At 38.1% G+C, this 19,653-nt stretch overlaps 1 protein-coding gene across 3 annotated transcripts in view; it reads right to left on the bottom strand.

Moving 5' to 3' along the window:
• The window catches only part of CPNE4 (copine 4), a 230,188-nt gene that overhangs the window by 38,991 nt on the left and 171,544 nt on the right, over positions 1 to 19,653 (bottom strand). For all 3 annotated transcript variants that reach the window (XM_042043748.1, XM_042043746.1, XM_042043747.1), the window contains 4 exons: positions 15,662 to 15,760; positions 6,657 to 6,743; positions 6,022 to 6,081; positions 503 to 636 (listed from right to left, as the gene is read on the bottom strand). In XM_042043748.1, coding sequence (XP_041899682.1) covers positions 503 to 636; positions 6,022 to 6,081; positions 6,657 to 6,743; positions 15,662 to 15,760 — 380 coding nt within the window. The remainder of the gene's footprint in view (positions 1 to 502; positions 637 to 6,021; positions 6,082 to 6,656; positions 6,744 to 15,661; positions 15,761 to 19,653) is intronic.

Raw genomic sequence — 19,653 nt, 5'->3', positions numbered from 1 at the left:
GAACACTGGAAAAGACCATGGGTTTACTTCTAAGAATAGACCTCGGGAATAAGCAGTTTAGGCAATTACAAATTCAGTTTCAAACACAACTTCTCATACGGAACTTCTCAGGAGCACTCTTCAGTAGAATGGGACACAAACAGATTCCCAAGTGTATCAGAAAGGATGCTGCCAGCATCTGTGAAACCGGCTCCAAGTTGTCGATCTTGAACACACAAAAAATCCACTCTAACATGTAATTTTAACATGTGAATATAAACCTGAAACTTAACACACAAATCAGCCACACAGCCAAGAACTGTGACTTTCTTTACCATGAAACTAATCTAAACCCAGTGTCACTCTCAACAGCAGGTTAACATAGACTAATCTTACTGACGTGCAGTCATTCCTCTTAAGTGCCTAAACACGGAGCTTCTGCAGCCAGCCACAGGCAGTCATTAATTTCACACTGTGAAAACGCTTTCTAAAGACAACTCTGTAATCAAACGTGTTTATTTACCTGTCATAGTCTTGGCAAATCTCCCCAACAGCTACCAAAGCTTTCAGATACTCATTGGGCTGATAGGGGTGGATGTAGTGCAGCGAGCAGCTGTTCCTAGGATCACCGTTCGATGCAGTGAAATCTATAGCTACCTGGAAAAGAAAAGAAGTCAATGTGTTGCAGAGCTCTTGTGAGCATAAGTATACCTACATCAACTATGTATCTTTACCAGAAACAATTTGCTGCAGCAAAGAGACAGCAGCCTTAAAGCAAAGGTCATTTTACAGCGTACTTAATCAAATTTGAATTAGGATTGTACCGGTAAATATACGTAGAAACAAATGACAGTTTATAAAATAAGAGATAACAAAACTAAAATGGCATAATTAGGTAAAAAATTACCTGCATTGCTATTCTATGGGGAAAATTATGTTCTAATACAAATGAATCAAATTAACTATCTCTAGGTTCTCATATTTAATTAAATTATTCCAGCTCAGGTGACGTTCAGGACATAAAAGCTTTGCAGCAAAAATGTCCTTAGAGAGTTACAAGTCCTACTAAAACTATAAATTAAAACTCCAATTAGGGACATTTCTTAGCTATTTTAATTCTTACTGTGGCTGTAGTAGTAGATATTGGTTGTCTGGTATTTTTTGTCTTCAAAACATCTAAGCATTAAATAATTAACCCTCCCAGTTTCACAGTCAACAGCAAGCTTAACCATGAGCTGCAGGGTAAAAATAAAGCTTGAATCCTGCAAAGATTTTTTGGTTGTTGTTTTTGAAAAACCTTAGAGAAGATTGTGGGAAGTAGTCAATGCAAAAGCAAGTATTAATGAATCATCTTAAAATTAATTTCTCCCTTTTAAAATGCTCTTTATACTTCTCACTGAAGGTAGGCTCTGGCATGCAACTTCCTTTGTCATGGATCAGAAAGTCCTCTGCTGAATTTGTGATGCTGCTTTATAGGAATTCCTAAAAGGAGCAACAATAATCCCAAGGGTCTTACAGAGGGAACAAAGCCATTTATAAAATGTCCTTGTGTCTAATAACCTATTCCTCTAAAAAATCCATTACACCTGAATATTCAATAGACAAACGCAGCAAGTTCAGATTTCAGTTTTACAGTGTAGCTGGAAGCTAAGAAAGGGTCCTGCTAAAGGCTGCAAAAAGCACTCTGAAGGCACAGCTTGCTTTTGCAAATGTTCAGCTTCCCCAGCTGCAGCCTCTGCTTGGCACAGGGAACGCTACTTTATGCAGCTCTAAAATGAAAATGAAACATGACATTTTCGTGCTTCTGTAAAAAAATTACACAGCTGTTCTGAAACTTACTTCTTGATGCTAAAAAGTAAAAGGGAAGTATCATACTAGGTCAACCCAAAATGGCTTTCATCCACTGGTTCTGATTTTCCACCTCTATCTTTTAGCTGAAGAAACTCCCTTCTTTGCCTTGATCACCTATGAACCCCTGGCACCTCACCACATCCAGTCAGGAGAGAGATGAGATTTTTGGCTTGCAGATAAGAGTAATCTTTCACCTCTGCTTCCTACTCACTGTTCAGGCACCGAAGCACTGAGTTTGTTTTCCACATAGATCTTTTTCCAAAAATGGTATCTGGATTTATCTTGAATAAATCAGTGGAGAACCTCTCATGACTTCACTTGTAAGGGCACGTAACTGAGAAGCACTACACATATTTAACTGAGGAAGAAAGCAACATTAGTGGTTGTGAAACCCAAGATAAACCTATGGATGCCTGTATGGACTAGCTTAGTTTTGGGAAAATTATTTGTAAAAAATCTTATTCAAGGTATGCATATTCAAGGTATGCATATTTTCTTAAAAATAAGTATATTTTCCCTGACATTAATTTGACCCTAATTTCATTATACAAGGCACAAAAATGCCACTGTATGATAGGGAAACAAAGGGGATTCCTGTAAAATTGTTAAAAGTAGGTGTTTTTGCTGATAATCTCAAACCACTATAACACCTTAACAAGACTTTAGTGACACATCAAACAGAACTGGACAAGACTTCCTTTATGGCTGTTAGCCATGGCTAACTGCTTTGGAAATGAAAACAAGAATACGGAGTACGAATAAGGAGTAGGTTTCATGAGCTTGGAAAAAAGCCTGTGGCTAGTGTTCGGGTAAGCAAAAAACACTTCCTGGAACAAGCTTCCTTTTGGAAATGGTCCTTGCAGCAGAGGTCTGCTGATAAGTAAAAAAACCCCCTCATTTCCTATGATGAAGAATTTATGAATATTTGTACTTGGATGCAGTGTGCTTGAATTTGATCCAAGTCTCTGTTTGACTCCCACAGAGAGGACTTAGAAGAAAGATGACCCCTTTAAATTGCCATGATTCTAAAATACCAATGCAGAGCTCTGCTCTTTTAGCATTACTTAACAATACCAAGGTCTTGTGCAAATACATCAGATAAGGATTTGTAAAAATAATTTAATATATGACAGAAGTTATGTTAATATAACAACTGAGCTTATCTTTGGGCAGCAAAGGAGGAATCTTTCTTACAGTGCGTACATTTGATTTTTATCAGTGTATCTTTAAATGTATCACTTCCAATGTACCAGTCATCTTCCCTCAGCTAAATAAGAGCATAACAGAACAATAACTATACTCAGTACCAGCTTCTTTTTTTTTTCCTCAGACTCGTAAAAAGGTGATTTTCACTACACTCAAAACATCCTACATAGCTGGGACCTCCTGCTAGATCTGTCAGCAACAAATCAGGCTGCCCAATACCGTGACCTGCCTGAGAGAACATCTGTCTGATATATCTTTTTATTACAGTTCCTTTTATGCATGTTACACATCCTTTCTGCTGTATTTCCTACAGTGATGGAAATGTCTTCTGACTACAGACCCATTTGCACTGCCACCCTCTGAACATTTCTTCTGCAGCAGGGTACACTGATAAGAGATACAGTGTTTGGCAATAAACTGGGCATAAAAATAGAGGGCTGGAATCAGCACTGTCGATCTCTGTAGATGAAAACTTCTTAATAACTGGTTTTAAAGCAAAGGAAAAGTTTACTTTTGTTTTTCAGAGATATTCTTTCTAACTTCTACAATCAAGGTACAAAGCATCCCAAGAAGACACAGCATGATGTTACCAAGGCTTTCATTATACCTTAAATTAGCAGGTACATCATGCTACAGCTTTTTGTTATCAAATGTGTGTTTAGCATCCCATTTTCCCTCCCTCAGCAAGTGCCCTTTCAAATCACATTTGTATCATACTGCCTGTACACAGCATGAGCTCAATAGAAATGTCATTAATATTAGGACAATGACAACAAGAATACACGTATCAGGAGAGTTTCAAACAATCCCAAATCCACTACAGTTAAAAAAAAATGGAAATCTGAGAAAGTCCAAGGAATAGGCCTCCTCTGTTTCAGTGGTCTGAATGAATCAGTTTAGGACTATGTGAAGAGGAGATTACGTGATGCATGCAGAAAGCAAGGGAGAATGGAATATCTCCCCAGTAGGCTGCACCCTTTTGTTTGAGTGACCACCGGAGAATATATTTCGGAAAACAACACCACATCTCACAACCAGCCTGTGCAATAATACTGAGGACTGGTAGAAGAAAAGCGAAGGAAAATATGTGGAGAGCCAGTTAGTGACGATGTTTAGGTAGAACCACTAGGTTATGCATGCAGAGAGCTACAGGTACAGAGATGTCACCATGGCTTACCCTGGGTCCACGCAGGTTGAAAACTGATAGTGATGAGTTTACACAATGCTTTACCATTGAGGGCAATAGTAATTCAGGGATTTCTGCAGTTCACAGTAGTATGAATCTTCCATTTCTTTTATGTCCTCACTGCCCATCCTTGCAGATGAGCTTACTTAAGCTTTCTATTACCAATTGTTTTGTTTCAGTAAAATGAAATATAGTAAAATATAGTAGAAGAGGTACTATCCACTTTAACCCATTTGCCCCACTACTTTTAAACTTGTCTTTCACAGCCTACTAATAGGAAATCTGTGATAAGTAAATAAAAGGCAAGCAAATTGCCATAACCCTTCCTTGCACTGAGTAAGAACTCCCTCTTCCATTGGAAAACAGCTAGGAGGAATCAAAGAGAGTTTGAAAAGCACAACTGTAACTTAACTTAATATGTAAATCCCTAGACACTTTCTAATGGTGGCAGTGCTCCTGTTCTTGAGCTGGAGCTATAGGAAAAGCATATTAACTGGTCTTTGCATGTGCCTAAGCACATGCCCTGATTAGAAAAGGCTTTAGAACATTACATGAAGACATTAATGTCTTTCTGATAACAATCTTGAACACAGTTGATAATTGAGTTCTTCCAGTCATATTTTAGGGAGGAAATGTCAGAAAAGATAAATTAAAGGGGTTTCTGGTGATTGCAAAGTTTCAGACTTGAAGAGAAATATGTGGATTTCTCCTTTTGCATTGCAGATATGTGGGGATAAAAGAAGTAGGTGGGTAAGGCAGAGAGGTAATTAATTACACAGTATGCTTTATATGAGAGAAGACAACTATGAAGATCTTTGTCCAGTGCAGAAGGTATTTCCTTCAAAGCCAGAAGAGAGTCCTCAGTTCTGGGTGTTATCCAATGAGTTTGTGATTGGTACAGACAAAGTCCATGTTTAACACCTCAAAAAGCTGATCTGTACACAGGAGGACAATCCACTACTGTCTATAGCTGCTGCTGGAACTTTCGGGTATAATTAAAAAAAAAAACCAACTTTCTTTTTTTGTCAAATCTTTTTGGAAAATTAAGGCTTGCCTGGAAAATGTGAAATGGAACATTTCAGTAGCATCCAGTGTCTGATATATGTGGGAGCAGAAGTAGGGCAGGGTGTTACAGGAAAAGAAAAGATCTCCAGCAGAAGAATAATACCTTGGTGCGCATTTTTAGCCCTTTAGCTGGCATGAATTAGAAGTCACATAAATCAGATTGGAACTGAGCCACAATCCGTATTCCTATGCTATGGGAAAAACTGATATATCATATCATATTACATGATATTAAGTATATTAATTTTTAGATACATGATACAAAAAAAGATCAAACCTACACATCATTAAATGTTTCTAAATTTATTAAATGGAAATGCAAAAAACTGTATTTCTGTTTATGAAGAGCCCAGCAAATCCTTTTACACCCTGTTCCTTGAACTGAATAGCTTCTGAGTACACTCTAAATTAGAACTGTGTACCCCTGTAGTGCCACCTTACTTGGTAGCTATGGCTGAGATATGAAACACCAGCATTTACCCCAGACTGACAGAGAAAAGTCCCTGGCTGGATCTCTGTGTGTGACTTTCTGTATGGCACCATTTCAGGGGAAAAACCTTTCTTTAGCGGAGCACTCATTCTGGAAAGGAAGACTGGCCCTTATTACATTTTGCAAGAAGAACTTAATAATTTACCAAGGAATGGCATGTAAGAATCATTTCTCTGAAAGTAATGAATTGGTATCTAAGGGGATTCCCTTTCTTCAAAACAAATTAGAGAAGTAAGGCACTTACTGTAAACTGTATTTGGCAGCCTCCCATGATATAATCTAAGAAAGAATGCATCTTGTGTATCTGCAGACAAGAAAGCAAGACATTCAACTTAGCTGCATACTGATAAAACGTAAGAGAACTGCCTGAAAAAAAATTGGAAGTAGGAGAGGGACCAACTGAAAATAAGGTAAAGGAAGAAATCATTAAATACAGTTTGAGACAGAAACAAAACTATAAACAGAAAAAATATCAAAATTCTAAACCTACAGAAAGGAAAATTCACATAAGAAGTAGAACCAACTGCTTCTCAGTGGGAATTCAGTGGAAATTTTGCTGTTGGTTTAGGAGGAACAAGAGAAATTTTGTAGACATAATGGAAGTCTTAAAAGGGATACACACAAAGTTGGCAAGTCTTTAGGTGTTAGAGTTTAGTATTGTCTTTTGCATTGTAAAACTGCAGGGATAGGGCAAGAGAAATGTAATGAGAGTTGAGGACAGTCAACTTACTTTTGAGATTCAAATCCTTGCCTCTACTTTTTGTAGGGAATAGTTTCCACTGCTATTCTACAGGCAGTTCCATTTTGTTCCAAGCACCATTAAAATTTATCACTGAGAGCTTAGTAAAGAAAGAGACAAAGAGCAAAACATATACATACCTTGCACTGATTAAGGATGACAATGCCTGAGTTCTTGTAGTTCTTCTTCTTTGCTTTGTACTTGGGGTTAATGCATTCCCATTGTACCTGTGAAAAAAATAGCAGTCACTCTGCAGGAAAATTTTATGTACAGATGGAATAATTGACGAAAACTGCACTGCCTAATTTCCACATTTGACTAAATCATAACAGATAATGGCACACAGAGAGGAAAAAAATGAAAACTGTTAACTATGCAGAAAATAGTTAATAGAAAAAGGCCCAGGGCAAACATCAGTCTTTGAACATATACATGTGGACAAGGCACTAAGGGAGACATCCAGATTCATTTGTTGTCATCTTCCAGTCTCGTAGTTTCAGGTGTTACATAAGAAAGATTGAGGATCTTTTGAGATCATTTAACAGGAAAAAAAAAAGAAGGAACTTAATACAAATGAAAATACTGGAGAGAGCAACCTGATGCATTGTATTAACTACAAAACTGTTGTCACAGTAACACTGAGTTTTGTATTAAACTCATGATTAGAAAAATTCTGGTCAGCAATCATCTCGCTTTCTCCTTTAAGTCTGACAGGAAAATAAAAAGTTAAGAAAATCAGTAAAGTGTTCACAAAGATGGAGCTAACTACTGATATGTTTGAAATTTATCCCTAAGAATATATCAAAAGCCCTTTTTGAATTTTTTTTCATATTTTTATTTACAGATAGTCAGTTTTACAGCAAAACAGTCCTGCCTCGTTACTGAAATACATCTCCTTGTTTTCATCATAACATCTCACAGGTTCTTAATCATTTCCACTTGAAATGTTCTGCCTTCCTCTGGTTTCAGGCAGCGTGAGAAGGCCAAGCTTTCAGACCCTCACCTCTAATGTCTACAATATTATTCATGCCTCTTACTGCAGGAGTAAAGCGTACATTTGTACATGCAAGTGTCTATTGGCATTTGTATATACAGATTTTTATCTGTAATATGCTGTTCATAAGGTTAATAACATGACTATTTTCCTTCAGAGAGCTGTTTTTCAAGTGTGGGGATAAAACATGTGATGCTGGGTAACAGAAAGAAATACAATTCCAAAAGGAACCAGAATGATCGATTATCTAAAAATCTCTACTATGAAATTTTGAAATGAAACATGTCTTAAGTGTAACAGTGTTTTGCCTACAATGAAAACCTTCCTAAGTGTTACAATACTTCGTCTATAGTGAGGTACATACATGATATATCCTAACAAAGTGTCTGAGCACCAAAACCTATTTTTACTTTATGCTCAGCCCCAGAAATTTCATCGAGCTTCAAGCCACTGCCTAACAGCAATTATTTGGATGTCTCTGAAGTATTCCAGACTTAGAGATTTTGTCAAACATCAAAAAAACGGAAGGCAAAACATCTGGCTTTGGAGCAATATGAGACCATTTTGGCACAGGAGAGGAGGGGTATTTTTCATCACTGTGAAATGGAGACAGGTGACAGAGTGAAGAATGGGAAAAGACAAAAAAAAAGTTCCAACTGCAGGAAGCACATCTGCTTGCTCTCCCAGCTAGCCTACAGCTCAGTTATTTGTCTTGTGAAACAAATGTTCCAACTGAGAAGACAGGCAGATACAGGCCCTCATGTTCAGGGAAAATCCTCCATAAATATTTCTTCACTACTCAAGAGAAGCAGTCAGGCTCAAGAAATAAAAACCCTTCTCTCCCAGCAAAGAGAGTGCTCTGTGACACAATGCTGGAGTGCAGTAAGCTCATGTTTGGGTCTGAGAGCAAGGCAAAAGCACTGCCCTCTCCCATCTTGATAGGTTGCGGTCAGGTAAAATGGTTTAACACACAGTTGTCTCCACACTTACTGGAAACATTCGTACAGAAAAATCATGTTGTCTGTATATTATACATACACTGTAATATATCAAATAGAAAGGAAAAATAGGAGACAGGATTCCTCCCTTTGACACTGAAACACACTGGAGAGGTCTAGTAGCTTTCCCCTGAACATCCAAGGTGAACCTCCTTAATTTTAGCATCCTCCAACATGAATATTTTTTCAATGTACATATTTAAACAAGGCCTGACCTATATGAAGCCATATACTATGCACATAATTTCTCTCCTCAGGAAAGGATTATTCAAGCCTGAAAAAAATGTTTTTCATGGTATTCATTTATGGAAGAAGTTTACAATAAATAAGGACGGAAGTGGCATAAAACATCACTTAAGGGGAGAAAAGATCTCTCAGGTTCCCTTAGCTAACTGTAAAATGCAATTATGAATGTTCACCTACCTTGCACAGCATTTTGAGATGTATGGATAACAATTCTCAGTAACAACCTAAAGCTCATTTAAATATTCTATGTGCAAGTCATTAACATTACTGACTTATGTGGATAATAAAGCAAAGGAAAGAACAGATTAGAAAATTTACAGAAAACAGGAAAACAGAAAGAAAGAACAATTTTGCACTTATTAAATCTGTTGATAAAAGCATAAAGAAGACAAAGGAATAGGAGAGGATAGACAAGACATTTCCCAGTTCATAGGCTTAAAAAAGCCAATAAAACTGTTTTACATAAAAGTCAATCTTCACTTACCCACCAAGAACCAGTTCTGACCTTGGCAATTCCCACAGTTCAAGCTAAAGATGTAACAAGCACCATTTGAAGGAAATTTCCTATACAGGTCTTACTATTTATCCAGCTTTTATAATGAGAACAAAGTTCAGAATACAGCTCTAAGCAGGTAACTAATAACGAGAAACAATTCTCAAATATTTTGCTTGCACTGTTGAGGCCAACCTCAATTTCCAGTCTGTTCCTACATTCCCAGTATTGATTTGGTATCTGACATTGTTTTTTATCGATTCATTTTTGCTCTTAAATTAACTTTTCAGTTGAGAGGAAGCTAATGCAATAGTCTGCAATCTGACACTAATGGTAAACACTGTGAAGTTCGGATTCGTCATTCTGAAAGTCACTTAGCATTTCCTCCAAATGCCTGACAGCTCTGGGCTGTGAAAACTCTTTCCCTGTCAAACAACACAGAGAATCTGAAACAGAAAGCAACCTGGTTTTAAACTATCTACTGTTAATTTAAGTAATGTTGCAAATGTTGGTAATGGACTCCCAAGACTATACTGTGTTGGTGATTCTTTTATACGCTTAAATTTAAACCACTGTGCGGAAAATTTCTGAACGAACTCCGTTCAGCTATTCTTCAATGAGAGTCAGTGAACTAATGCTGACACTTGGAAGGTCCCAATCCTCTTGTGCCTGTGATGAGGAGACAAGACATCCCTCAGTGGGAGATGTTACTCTTTGCAGTGAAGGATACTGTCTTTCCAAACATCCTTACTCCTTCTCTTACAAAACCTTCAAAAGAGAGCAAAAAGCAAACAGTGCAACCATTTATGCCACACACCAGCAAAGGGAAGTGGAGGCGACTAAATGAAGGCAACCATTGTAGAACCAAAATTTGGACAGTACGTGGCACAAGCTATTCAGAGAAAGAACTGAAGGTGTCAGGAGAGCTTCATGTACCCTAAGGCAAGACAAATGATAGCAGTTGCTTTCTCTGGGACAGTCCTTGCACACCAGGACATTGGGTAGGCCTGTAAGGAAAGGGCTAGAGTGCTTGTGTTGCTTGCAGCCTAGCTTGTGTTAGCAGTAACATGTTCTTTTGCATCCCCTGCACTTCTTTGGTTTCTCTCTTCTTCTTTCCTGTTCAGCTGCTGCAACAAATTGCACAGTTTGTAAATAACAAAGGAGGCACCACAGTCTAAAGGATGGGGCAAAACCCCCAATCAATAGCAGGCAGCTTTATATCCTTCATTGTCTCTTTCTGATGCCTCAAGAAAAACAAATCAGTTTTATGTGAACTGAGTCTCCTCCCACATGAAAGGCTACATTATTCCTGCCATCCCCCTAGGCAAGAAGACAGGATGGTTTTGTTTTGGTTCTTTTTTCTCTTTCTGTCCCAGAAATACATCCACCATAGGAGAAGAGCTGCTTTTAATCACTATCAGAGATTTCCTCTGGAAACTTGCCCCTGGGGAATGAAGTAGAAATTGAAGCATTTCTTGTTTCCCCAGCCAAGGTCCCCAGCCTCCCCTGTGCTTCTGAGGCTGTACCAATGGCTACCTCCTCACAGGAGTTTGCCAAGTGCCTGGTGTGGCTGCACCCTCCACTGAGGCCTCTGCTGCCCTGTCTGCGGCCAGCAGCTGCTGCTGGTGTTGCACACAGTCCTGGGTGAACTGGGCTGTCTCCTGATAAGACTACTCATGGAATTGTCTCCTGGTGTCAATAAACGCCTTGGCCCAATACCAAGAGCTTAAAGGTCTCACAGTCATCTGAAGAGCTACTATATGCAAAGGCCCTCTCTAATAACACCCTGAACTTGTGGGAATGTCAGTGGAGATGGGAAGTACAGCAGGGTTTCTTTCTCCTCTTTCCTTTTGTGTGTGTGCAAATGCACACGTGTCCATTTTTTATGTAATACAGGAACAGATTTTTCCCTTACGTAACTCCTGTGTTGCATGGGGATCCAGGTGATTTCCCCAATTTTTTTCCTCTCAAATCCCTCTGGCTTTATTACCTTGATTAAAAAAAAAAAAAAGTGACATTTTTTTTCTCATTAGTAGAGGATTCCTCCTTTCAGCTGTGATAAGCTTTAATAGTATTTACATTTATATAATCTCAAGCTTCTTCTAGTCCTGTTTAAATATGCTTGATAGATTAATATTAGAACACCTTAAAGACTGCCACTGTTCACAGATATTAAAAACATATATATATTCTTGGAAGAAATCCTAAGACACAATAAACTCAGAGTATTTATTAGTATTTCACTTAAAAAAGATGTCATAAATAGGGACAGACTTACTGTTACTGTGGGGTTTTTTTGCGTCAAGATTATGATGAAGGAGTAGTAATGAAGTTTGGAATGGCGGAAAGTGCTAACAGAAGATTTAGAAACCATAGAATTACAGGATGGAAAAGACCTCTATGATCATCAGGTCAGTTTAGTTCACCACTAAACCATGGTCCATGCAATGGCTGCTTCAGATGTGAATTTGAACAAGAGTATGTCTTTGTGCCATCTTTTTTTGGTGGTCTGTATGAAAACAGGCTAGGTGTCAGAACATAACAGTCTGTGACCATAAGGTAATTTTTATGGAACAAAACCACATAAAGTTATTATCCTGAGGTTGTTCATGATCAGAAAGTCTTCTTAAAACAGAAGACCAGCAAGTTTTCCCAGAATTCAGTCGTCTCAGTCATGGAGAAGCACCTAACACTCTGAAGGAGTCATAATTCAAGATTTGTGAACCTCACCCAAGACATACCACATTCAGAAAAGAAATTCATAAACAACTTATGCCACTTCTGATCAAAAGAAGTGATCTCATTCAGGTAAGGAATTTTCCCTTCTCTTCATACAGAACTGGTTTAACCACTCAGAAGATGCCAGTGCTAGATTCACAGCATTTATCTAAATGATGCCTGATCTCAAACACACATTTCTGAGAAATCTCACAGCCAAGGCAAGCCAGCAAGCTGACTGTAAGCTCAACCGAGGCTGACGCTCAAAACTTGGGATAATCAGTACACAGCCCAGGGATGGAACAGTCTTAGAAGGACCACCGCCTCCTGTAAGTAAGCAGTTGACACATATCCATTCTGTCCATCTCAAGTGGTTCTGCAGCAGTTGATAGATTGGTTACAAGACAAAAATATCTTTTAGAGGGGGAGGTTGAAGAATGGGTCAGAATACTCTGTGCTTTCTGAAGGACAAGCTACGTACAATTAAAAGGCAACTTCAGCATCCTTGTCAACTCCTCCAGAGATGAGGTGAGCTGGTGAAATGGTGAGAAGCACTAGCAGTTCACAGATGCCACACAGTCCGTCCTGCTCACCAGCACAAACTATGGCACTCCCACTCTCACTGGGTAATGCAATTATGAAAACTTGTGCTGCTGATTCCAACCAATACAGGCAATGCTGATGGGCAGAGATGGAGATCTGTGTCACTGGTGTAGCCTGCTTTAAAACCACACAGATTTGCAGCAGAAGCTTAAGCAACGTTCCTGGATTCCCTATCAATGATGACTGTTCCTTCCAATTCTCTCCCAGTTTCCTGGGAAAGTGAAAAACCCTGGCTGACAATCACTAAGGTGTTTTGATTATCTTTTGACAGAACTAAAGCAGTGTACTGTAGCTGGCTGTAAAGTCTACTGCACAAAAGAAAATATAACCAGAATAAGCTATGCTGCATCTCCTTAGCAACTCAAATAGGGGCATCAGACCTGAGCTCTGCTCTTTACTCTGGCTTCCACAGCATCTGAGATGAAGTTCCACGTTTTGGTCCTCATCTTTGACACTCAACACTCACTGTTGTGATGCTTTGTGAAAGAATGTTAATACCAGGGGCTGAAAGATGTAGTTTTACTCCTCTGACTGAAAGGAATGTTACACGGAAAACAGCATTTGCTGGTCTGAGGCTATGAAAGGGTCTCTTCTAGGAACAAAGAACTATGTTTAACCTACCCAACTCCCCACCCACATATAATTACATTTCTCTGATATGGCCTTCCTTATCAGAAATACCTAGCAACACATCTACTTGAAGGCAAAACACCTTCCTTCTCTATAATTTCCTCATGGTTCACTATAACCTCTTTATTCAAAGTAAACACTCCATTGCACATGCTTTTTCTTTAGGGAGACTAAAACTAGAGAAAAGAACTGACAACTGCTAATCACATTACTTAAGGTTGCACAAAGGATGTTGACATAAACTCTGCACTAAGATGTTTTTATGGGGTCCACAGACAATGGCATACACTGCCTTTAGCAGCAATGGTTCTTTCTACAGAATAGAGAAAAATGAGATAGGATGAGGAAGGGACAGGGAGATAGAAAGGGAAATTGCATTCTGGCTCCAGCCAAGTGACGTGGCTTCCCACACAATTGACCTCTCTGGTACAACATGTGATTATAGTATTGCTTTCCATAAGTATGTCACCTCCACCAGGACCTGCTCAAACTCCTACTGCTTGTTCTTGTCTATCATGCTATTAGTGCTCATCAAATCCTGATTTCATCAGGGGCAAGAGCCATCTAGCATGGGCATTTATATTTTTGTACCACTATTTATCAGCCACTTAAATGACTAACACTTACTATCTTACCCACTCAATCTTGTTTTCCTCTAGAATAGGCTACAAAATAAGGATTAGAAAAGAGGAGAAAGGAAACTGAATCCCCCATTGGTAATTGTGTCCCATGAGAATTATCTGTACCAACAGCAGGGTTTTGCAGGTGCAAACTCACAGAATGACTACACAGCCACAACAGAAAGAGAGGAACAAGGAAGAAAAAAAGGCAAAATGCCTTAGGTGTGTGGAGGAAGACTGCAAGTAAAAGGTTATAGGTAAAAGACAACCTGCAGAGTGGCAAATGGCAGGCCCATTGAAAGAGTAAGATTCAGGCACTTACAGCATAGGGCAACATTAAAACGTTTCTGGACAGCACTCTGATGTTACAGTGACAGCCTAGAACAAGAACTTACAAATGGCTGTATTAACTTTTTATGCCTGTGAAAGAACAATTATCCTTTTTGCTAGCTGAGGATGAAAAAAAGCACACAGTTTCTCCATCATAATAAAGAATACATGGTTTATCCTGCAGAGCCCTTCCTGGCACTCTGGACCAGAGTTGTTGTCTTGGCCAACAAGCTGTCTCCTGGGAAGGACCATAATATGGTTTAAAGACATTTACATTGAAAATACACATCCTTTTCCACTCTCACACAATCCCTTACTGAGCCACAGGTATTTGTATACAAATTTGGAGTGTTCTCACATCACCGGCCTTGTTAATGTTTTTAATTCTGGGATTTGTTTACCTCTTTATTTCCACTTAAATTTTATTTGATAAAAGTTTTGATCCTCTGACTTGATTTGAGAGAGCAAAACAGCGTTTTATTTATACTCAGGTTGTGTTCAGAAGTTATTTATAATGGGCTAATACACGAAACATATCAGCAGTATTTTACACCCATGAGCAGCATTTGCCAAGCTTTCGGGTATTCTAAGAACTTCAATAGAAAACATCTAGAAGAGCCATAAACGTTTCTTGACATATGGCACAGGCTGACTGCTTACCATTTATCAAACACCTTCTGACTCTGTGTTATATTTTTACTAACATGTTATAAACAGAACCTTGATATAAAGCCCAGATAAAGCTTATTAGGCATTTGTGTTTGGGGTTGAGATCACAACAACAGTGGAACAATGAATACAAATTATCTGCAGGATCAACATTTTTAACTCCCCCTCACAGAATTTATCAAAACTAACACCTTTAGAAGTAAGTAATAATAGAAAATGACAATTTATGGAATTAGATATGCTAAATCACTTATCATATTAAATAATTACTATCAACTGCAATTTGAAAAGATCAGGCTGACATAAAGAAGTGAAATTATTGATAAGCTAACAATTTCATTTTCCCTTAGGACTGTAAATCATGAAATATTTATAAAACCAGTTAGCTTCATCATGATGGATTCTAGTTAAAGCTGGCAGCAATGAATGCAGCACACGTGAAATGGAGAAACACGGAGAATGACCCTCACCCAATAGAGGCCTTTAGGCCAGCAGGGAAATGCTTTGAATAGCCAGAATGGGCATCTGCTTTGCAGCACAGCACCTCATGGAAACCATGTGCTCAGGCTCAAAGGAAATAAATCTCAGTGGAAAGAAATGCCTGTGGAATTGGAACTAGAAAAAGACCTTAAGTATTTCAGGCATGAAAGTACAGGAACAAATGCTTTTTTACATTTTCAGATTATCATGTCCAGGTAACAGTAAAACCTATGGGAGAGATCAACACAACAACTAAATTCTGGGAGATGATGAGGCAATGCCACCTGCTTTATGACAGGACTGTCTGGGGAATATTGCTCTACAGAGCTTACATATTGAGATTGCTTGGGTGGTTTCCACTCACCTGTCTTCCCTCCATAGCTCCTCGCATTTCCTTGAAAGTCGAGCTAAATTCTCCAATGAAGTCATGCTTTCCATTGGAATCCCAGTCCCAAACTATGCACTGGGGAGACAAAGGGGAAAAGAACAAAACAGCACATTTTTCTTAAGACAGAAAAGAAGTTTTATTGAAAAACGTTACAGGAAAAATTATGATATAAACTGGCTGGAGTGTTTTATCTAAAAGGAAATCACAAGGCATATTCTTGTTTCTGATCAAAAGAAACTGGCAAGTGGAATCTCAACACAGCTTGCTGCTGATAGCTCTGTGTTATGGAGTTTGCCTAATGAAAACAAGCTCATGTATTTCAGAAAGAAAGGATTTCTTGTCTACATCTTTTTGTCAGGTGTGAAAATACAGGATTATGCGTATTTGCATATTCATGGTCAAATGGTGTTGTGACTTACCTCACTGACATGTTTTACAAATATAAATTAATATTCAAAACTCTGGTTGCCTTGGGCAAACATTACCTTTCTCATTTTTACAGTCAGTGAAGGTGAGACAATAGTTACAGACAATTTTCTGAAATGGTTTTGAAACTATAGACATCAGTGTTTGGTGCCCGTATCTTGGCTGTTTCCCAGTGTTGCTCAACAGTGACTATTCAAACCAAACCTCATTGGTAGTCTTTCCTAAATTCATGCATAAAGATGAATATCTCAATGAGTTTGAGCTTTGAGAATTTTATTTTACAGGTTTTGCTAAATACAACTCAGCTAGCCAAGACTGAAGCACATACCAATAACTACAGGCTTTGCTAAATTGTAATTTTAAAACTGCTCCAAAGACAACAAAGGGGCTCAAAACTTTAAACAACAAAATCCCAAATTCAACCTTATGTTCTCTCTAGATAAAGGTCAAATACATTGACTGAATCAGGAGGCCTTTACTGAAAATGTCCTGCTAAAAAGTATCTTTTAGGTGTTTTTTTAAAGCAGAAATGCATCAAAGCCATCTGCACTGTCAGATGAGGAGTGCACTGATGTATCGCTATCAGGTGGTTCTGAGGGTAACAACAGCAGGTTTTATCCAGCTTCTTTGTCTCAGCAAGGCTCACTACTTTTGACCCAGCGCTGGTGCTCAGACAACACGAGAGGAAGAGCAAGGTTTGCTCCTCAAAGACTCCTCAAACCATTTGAAGTTTTCTTGGTCCAAAGGGGCACTGGGTTCACTCAGAAGGAAAGTGAAATCAGTAGATGTCGACTGGATTTTGAGTTTTAAATATTTCCAAAAAAGCACCTTATTAAAACAGACTTCCCTGTCTACCAGTTATGCTCTCTAACCAGCCCAAATAATCCAGTCAAAGCTGGTAGGTGGACAATCCCTTTTGAGGCTGGGTAAAGACTCTAGAAAGCTTGAGAATTGGACCATCCCATCATCTGCTATTTTACTTGCTTTTTTTTTTTTTTTACTCAGGAATCCCAGAATAAAGGAAGCTCTCCAGATCAAAATATGAAAATATTTTGCTCTAAGACTTGGAGATACTTTTTTAGCAGCTTTGACATTGAGGGGGTGGATTGAGGGAAAAAAGGGGCAGTTCCTGTGTGTTTGTTTATAGGCTAAATTTTATACAAAAGTAATCAAATGAAAGTGGGTTTCTGATTCTGAAAGTGGTAATGCTGCCTGGAAAAAAACTAGACAGAGTATTTTCAACACTAACAGTCCTGGAGTATTCTTTTGGATTAAATCTTCCCTAAAAATTACTCTCTGTTTATTATCAACAGAAATTTTTAGATGAGTTGGTAACAAGAAAAAAAATCCAAGAAAAACTAATTTAATTTACAAAAAAGTCCCTGAAACCAATTTTGTTTCATAGAGATTGAAACAGCTTCATTTTAATTTTTCTGTGAAATTTCTTGCTAATATAAAATGCTCATTTTTAATCTAAATTACTTTATAAATATTTAATGAAAAAATGGATTTCACAGATGAAGCATGACTTAAAATTATTTTTTTCTCCGCAATGGTTGCAAAAGTTATTTAAGATCCTAAAAGTAATACTAAGTAAAAAGATTTGTCAAAATGCCATAGCAAAATTGTTATAAATGTGCAAAGAGTGAAGTTTTAGTAATGCTGGAAACTTTTAAAACAATATTTTTGAAAAGATTACTATTTCACAAAGAAAAATTAAAAAAAGAACCCTTATTATGAAATTATCCAATCAGATTTACTTTTCAGGTTCCCTCTTAAACTCAACTGGAGCATAAATATACAAATAAACCCAAGGTTATCAGAGTCCTCCAGGAAAAGGCACTTTGAAAAATTTCTATTAGGGTGCTGACTCTTAGGAAGAGGGAAAAGCTCTGAGTGCTTATTTGTGGTTAGAACTTTGAGTGGAGACAAGCAAAGTTAAATTACATATAAAATGTCCACTCAACAGGGACCCAATTGCTTTTTCTTTCAAGCTAGAGGTTTTCTAACTTTAGGTTTCAGAAAGCCAGATGGTACTTTAATCTTCATATTGGCTCCATGGAAAAGGCAAACAATTACAGTATTATCTCGGTGCCATTTGTTCAATTACAGCTAAGGGAGAAAGGGGATTCCTGCAAGTACATCCATTATGACTTCTTTTTTTCCCTGAGTTTCACATCTGGCCATAGAAGTTAATTGTTACTGTCTGAAAAACATGTTGTACACAGTGATGAATATGCTTTTCAAATGCATGTGAAAAGCATTGCTGAAACACATAAATACTGTGGTCCAGACATTTTTACAAAAACCCAAACAGATCGAACAAGCAGGGAAGGATCTTTGCAAGTAACCCATAATCAGGTAAAGACCAGAGGTGATAACCAAAGTATTGTTTCCCTGTGAAATACTTTAAAGGGTTTTTTGGTCCCTCTCTTTTTTTTTTTTTTAAGAAGGCCCTATGTGCTTTTCAAATCAAATCTTCCATAACGTAAATCATCCTTTATCTTTAGGCAAACCTTAATGTGTTCTTTGGGTCTGTACTCTTGGAGGTTGCTTAAGTACATGATTAACAGTATATTTACACTCTATTAAAAGTCTCATTAATTTCAGGAGGCTTTCTATACACTTAATTTTGAATGCTGGTAAGTCAGTGTTCAGATAACTGGTGAAAGAATTCAGTCTCCTACCTACTGCTTGCAAGCTCAAATATGAGGACTAAAAAACCTCTGCTAATGCTGCATGGTAATGGAATAGCACTGACTGGAATGGTGGAGAACATCTTTCACCCCTGCATGACCTTATCTTCCTCTCCAAAATACCTGCTGAGTGCAGGGACAGGAAACACTGTGCTGTCCTTAGTAGAGCTAACTGGTAGACTCAGTGAAGATGACATCAGAGGATCACTTTTGGGTATCCACATCTTCATTCCTTCAGCTTTTCTTTTAAATAGTGCAAAATGAAACATTTCTTTCCAGGTGAAATGGAACCTTTCACTGAAGAAAGGTCCATTTTAAAAAGAAAAAGATGTCTCGGGTGGATGCTGATGGAAATTTTCCCTGATTTAATTTCAGTTTTTTCACCAAGATTAGATTTTGCCAATACTCTCGCTACAAAAGGCATTCAAGAAAGATAGCATTGGCACTGGAGCTACAACAGCACAGGCTTCTCTGGCTGATTTTCCTAATGCTTCCCAGAAGATGACAGCTAGATTAATCTTGCTACCTCTGCATGAGCAAGAACTCACTTGAAAGATTTCTGATTTTATTGAGACTTTTTCCAAGCCTTAATACTAGAGCCAACAAAATTCCAGTGCAATTGTCATAAAATAATTCTTCCCATAGTCATCATCCTATCTAGCTTTAAATATAAGAACTAAATAAGAGAAAAGACTGGCTACAGTTAGCATGTTTTTCTGTATGAGTGTCTGCAGATACTGAGGTTATTTTCCCTATACACCTTCTGAGAAATGCTTGAAGTGGTTTGCCCCCATTAGGTTTTCACAATGAGAGAACTATTATATACAGCACCTTTGGGTATGGGTA

This window comes from Corvus kubaryi, unplaced genomic scaffold (genome assembly GCF_017639235.1).
Source record: "Corvus kubaryi isolate FWS band 111438036 unplaced genomic scaffold, C.kubaryi_AGA036_p1.0 37398, whole genome shotgun sequence".
Lineage (NCBI taxonomy): Eukaryota > Metazoa > Chordata > Aves > Passeriformes > Corvidae > Corvus > Corvus kubaryi.
The sequence above is the reverse complement of the archived record's forward strand: the minus strand, read 5'-3'. Positions and strand labels throughout refer to the sequence as shown.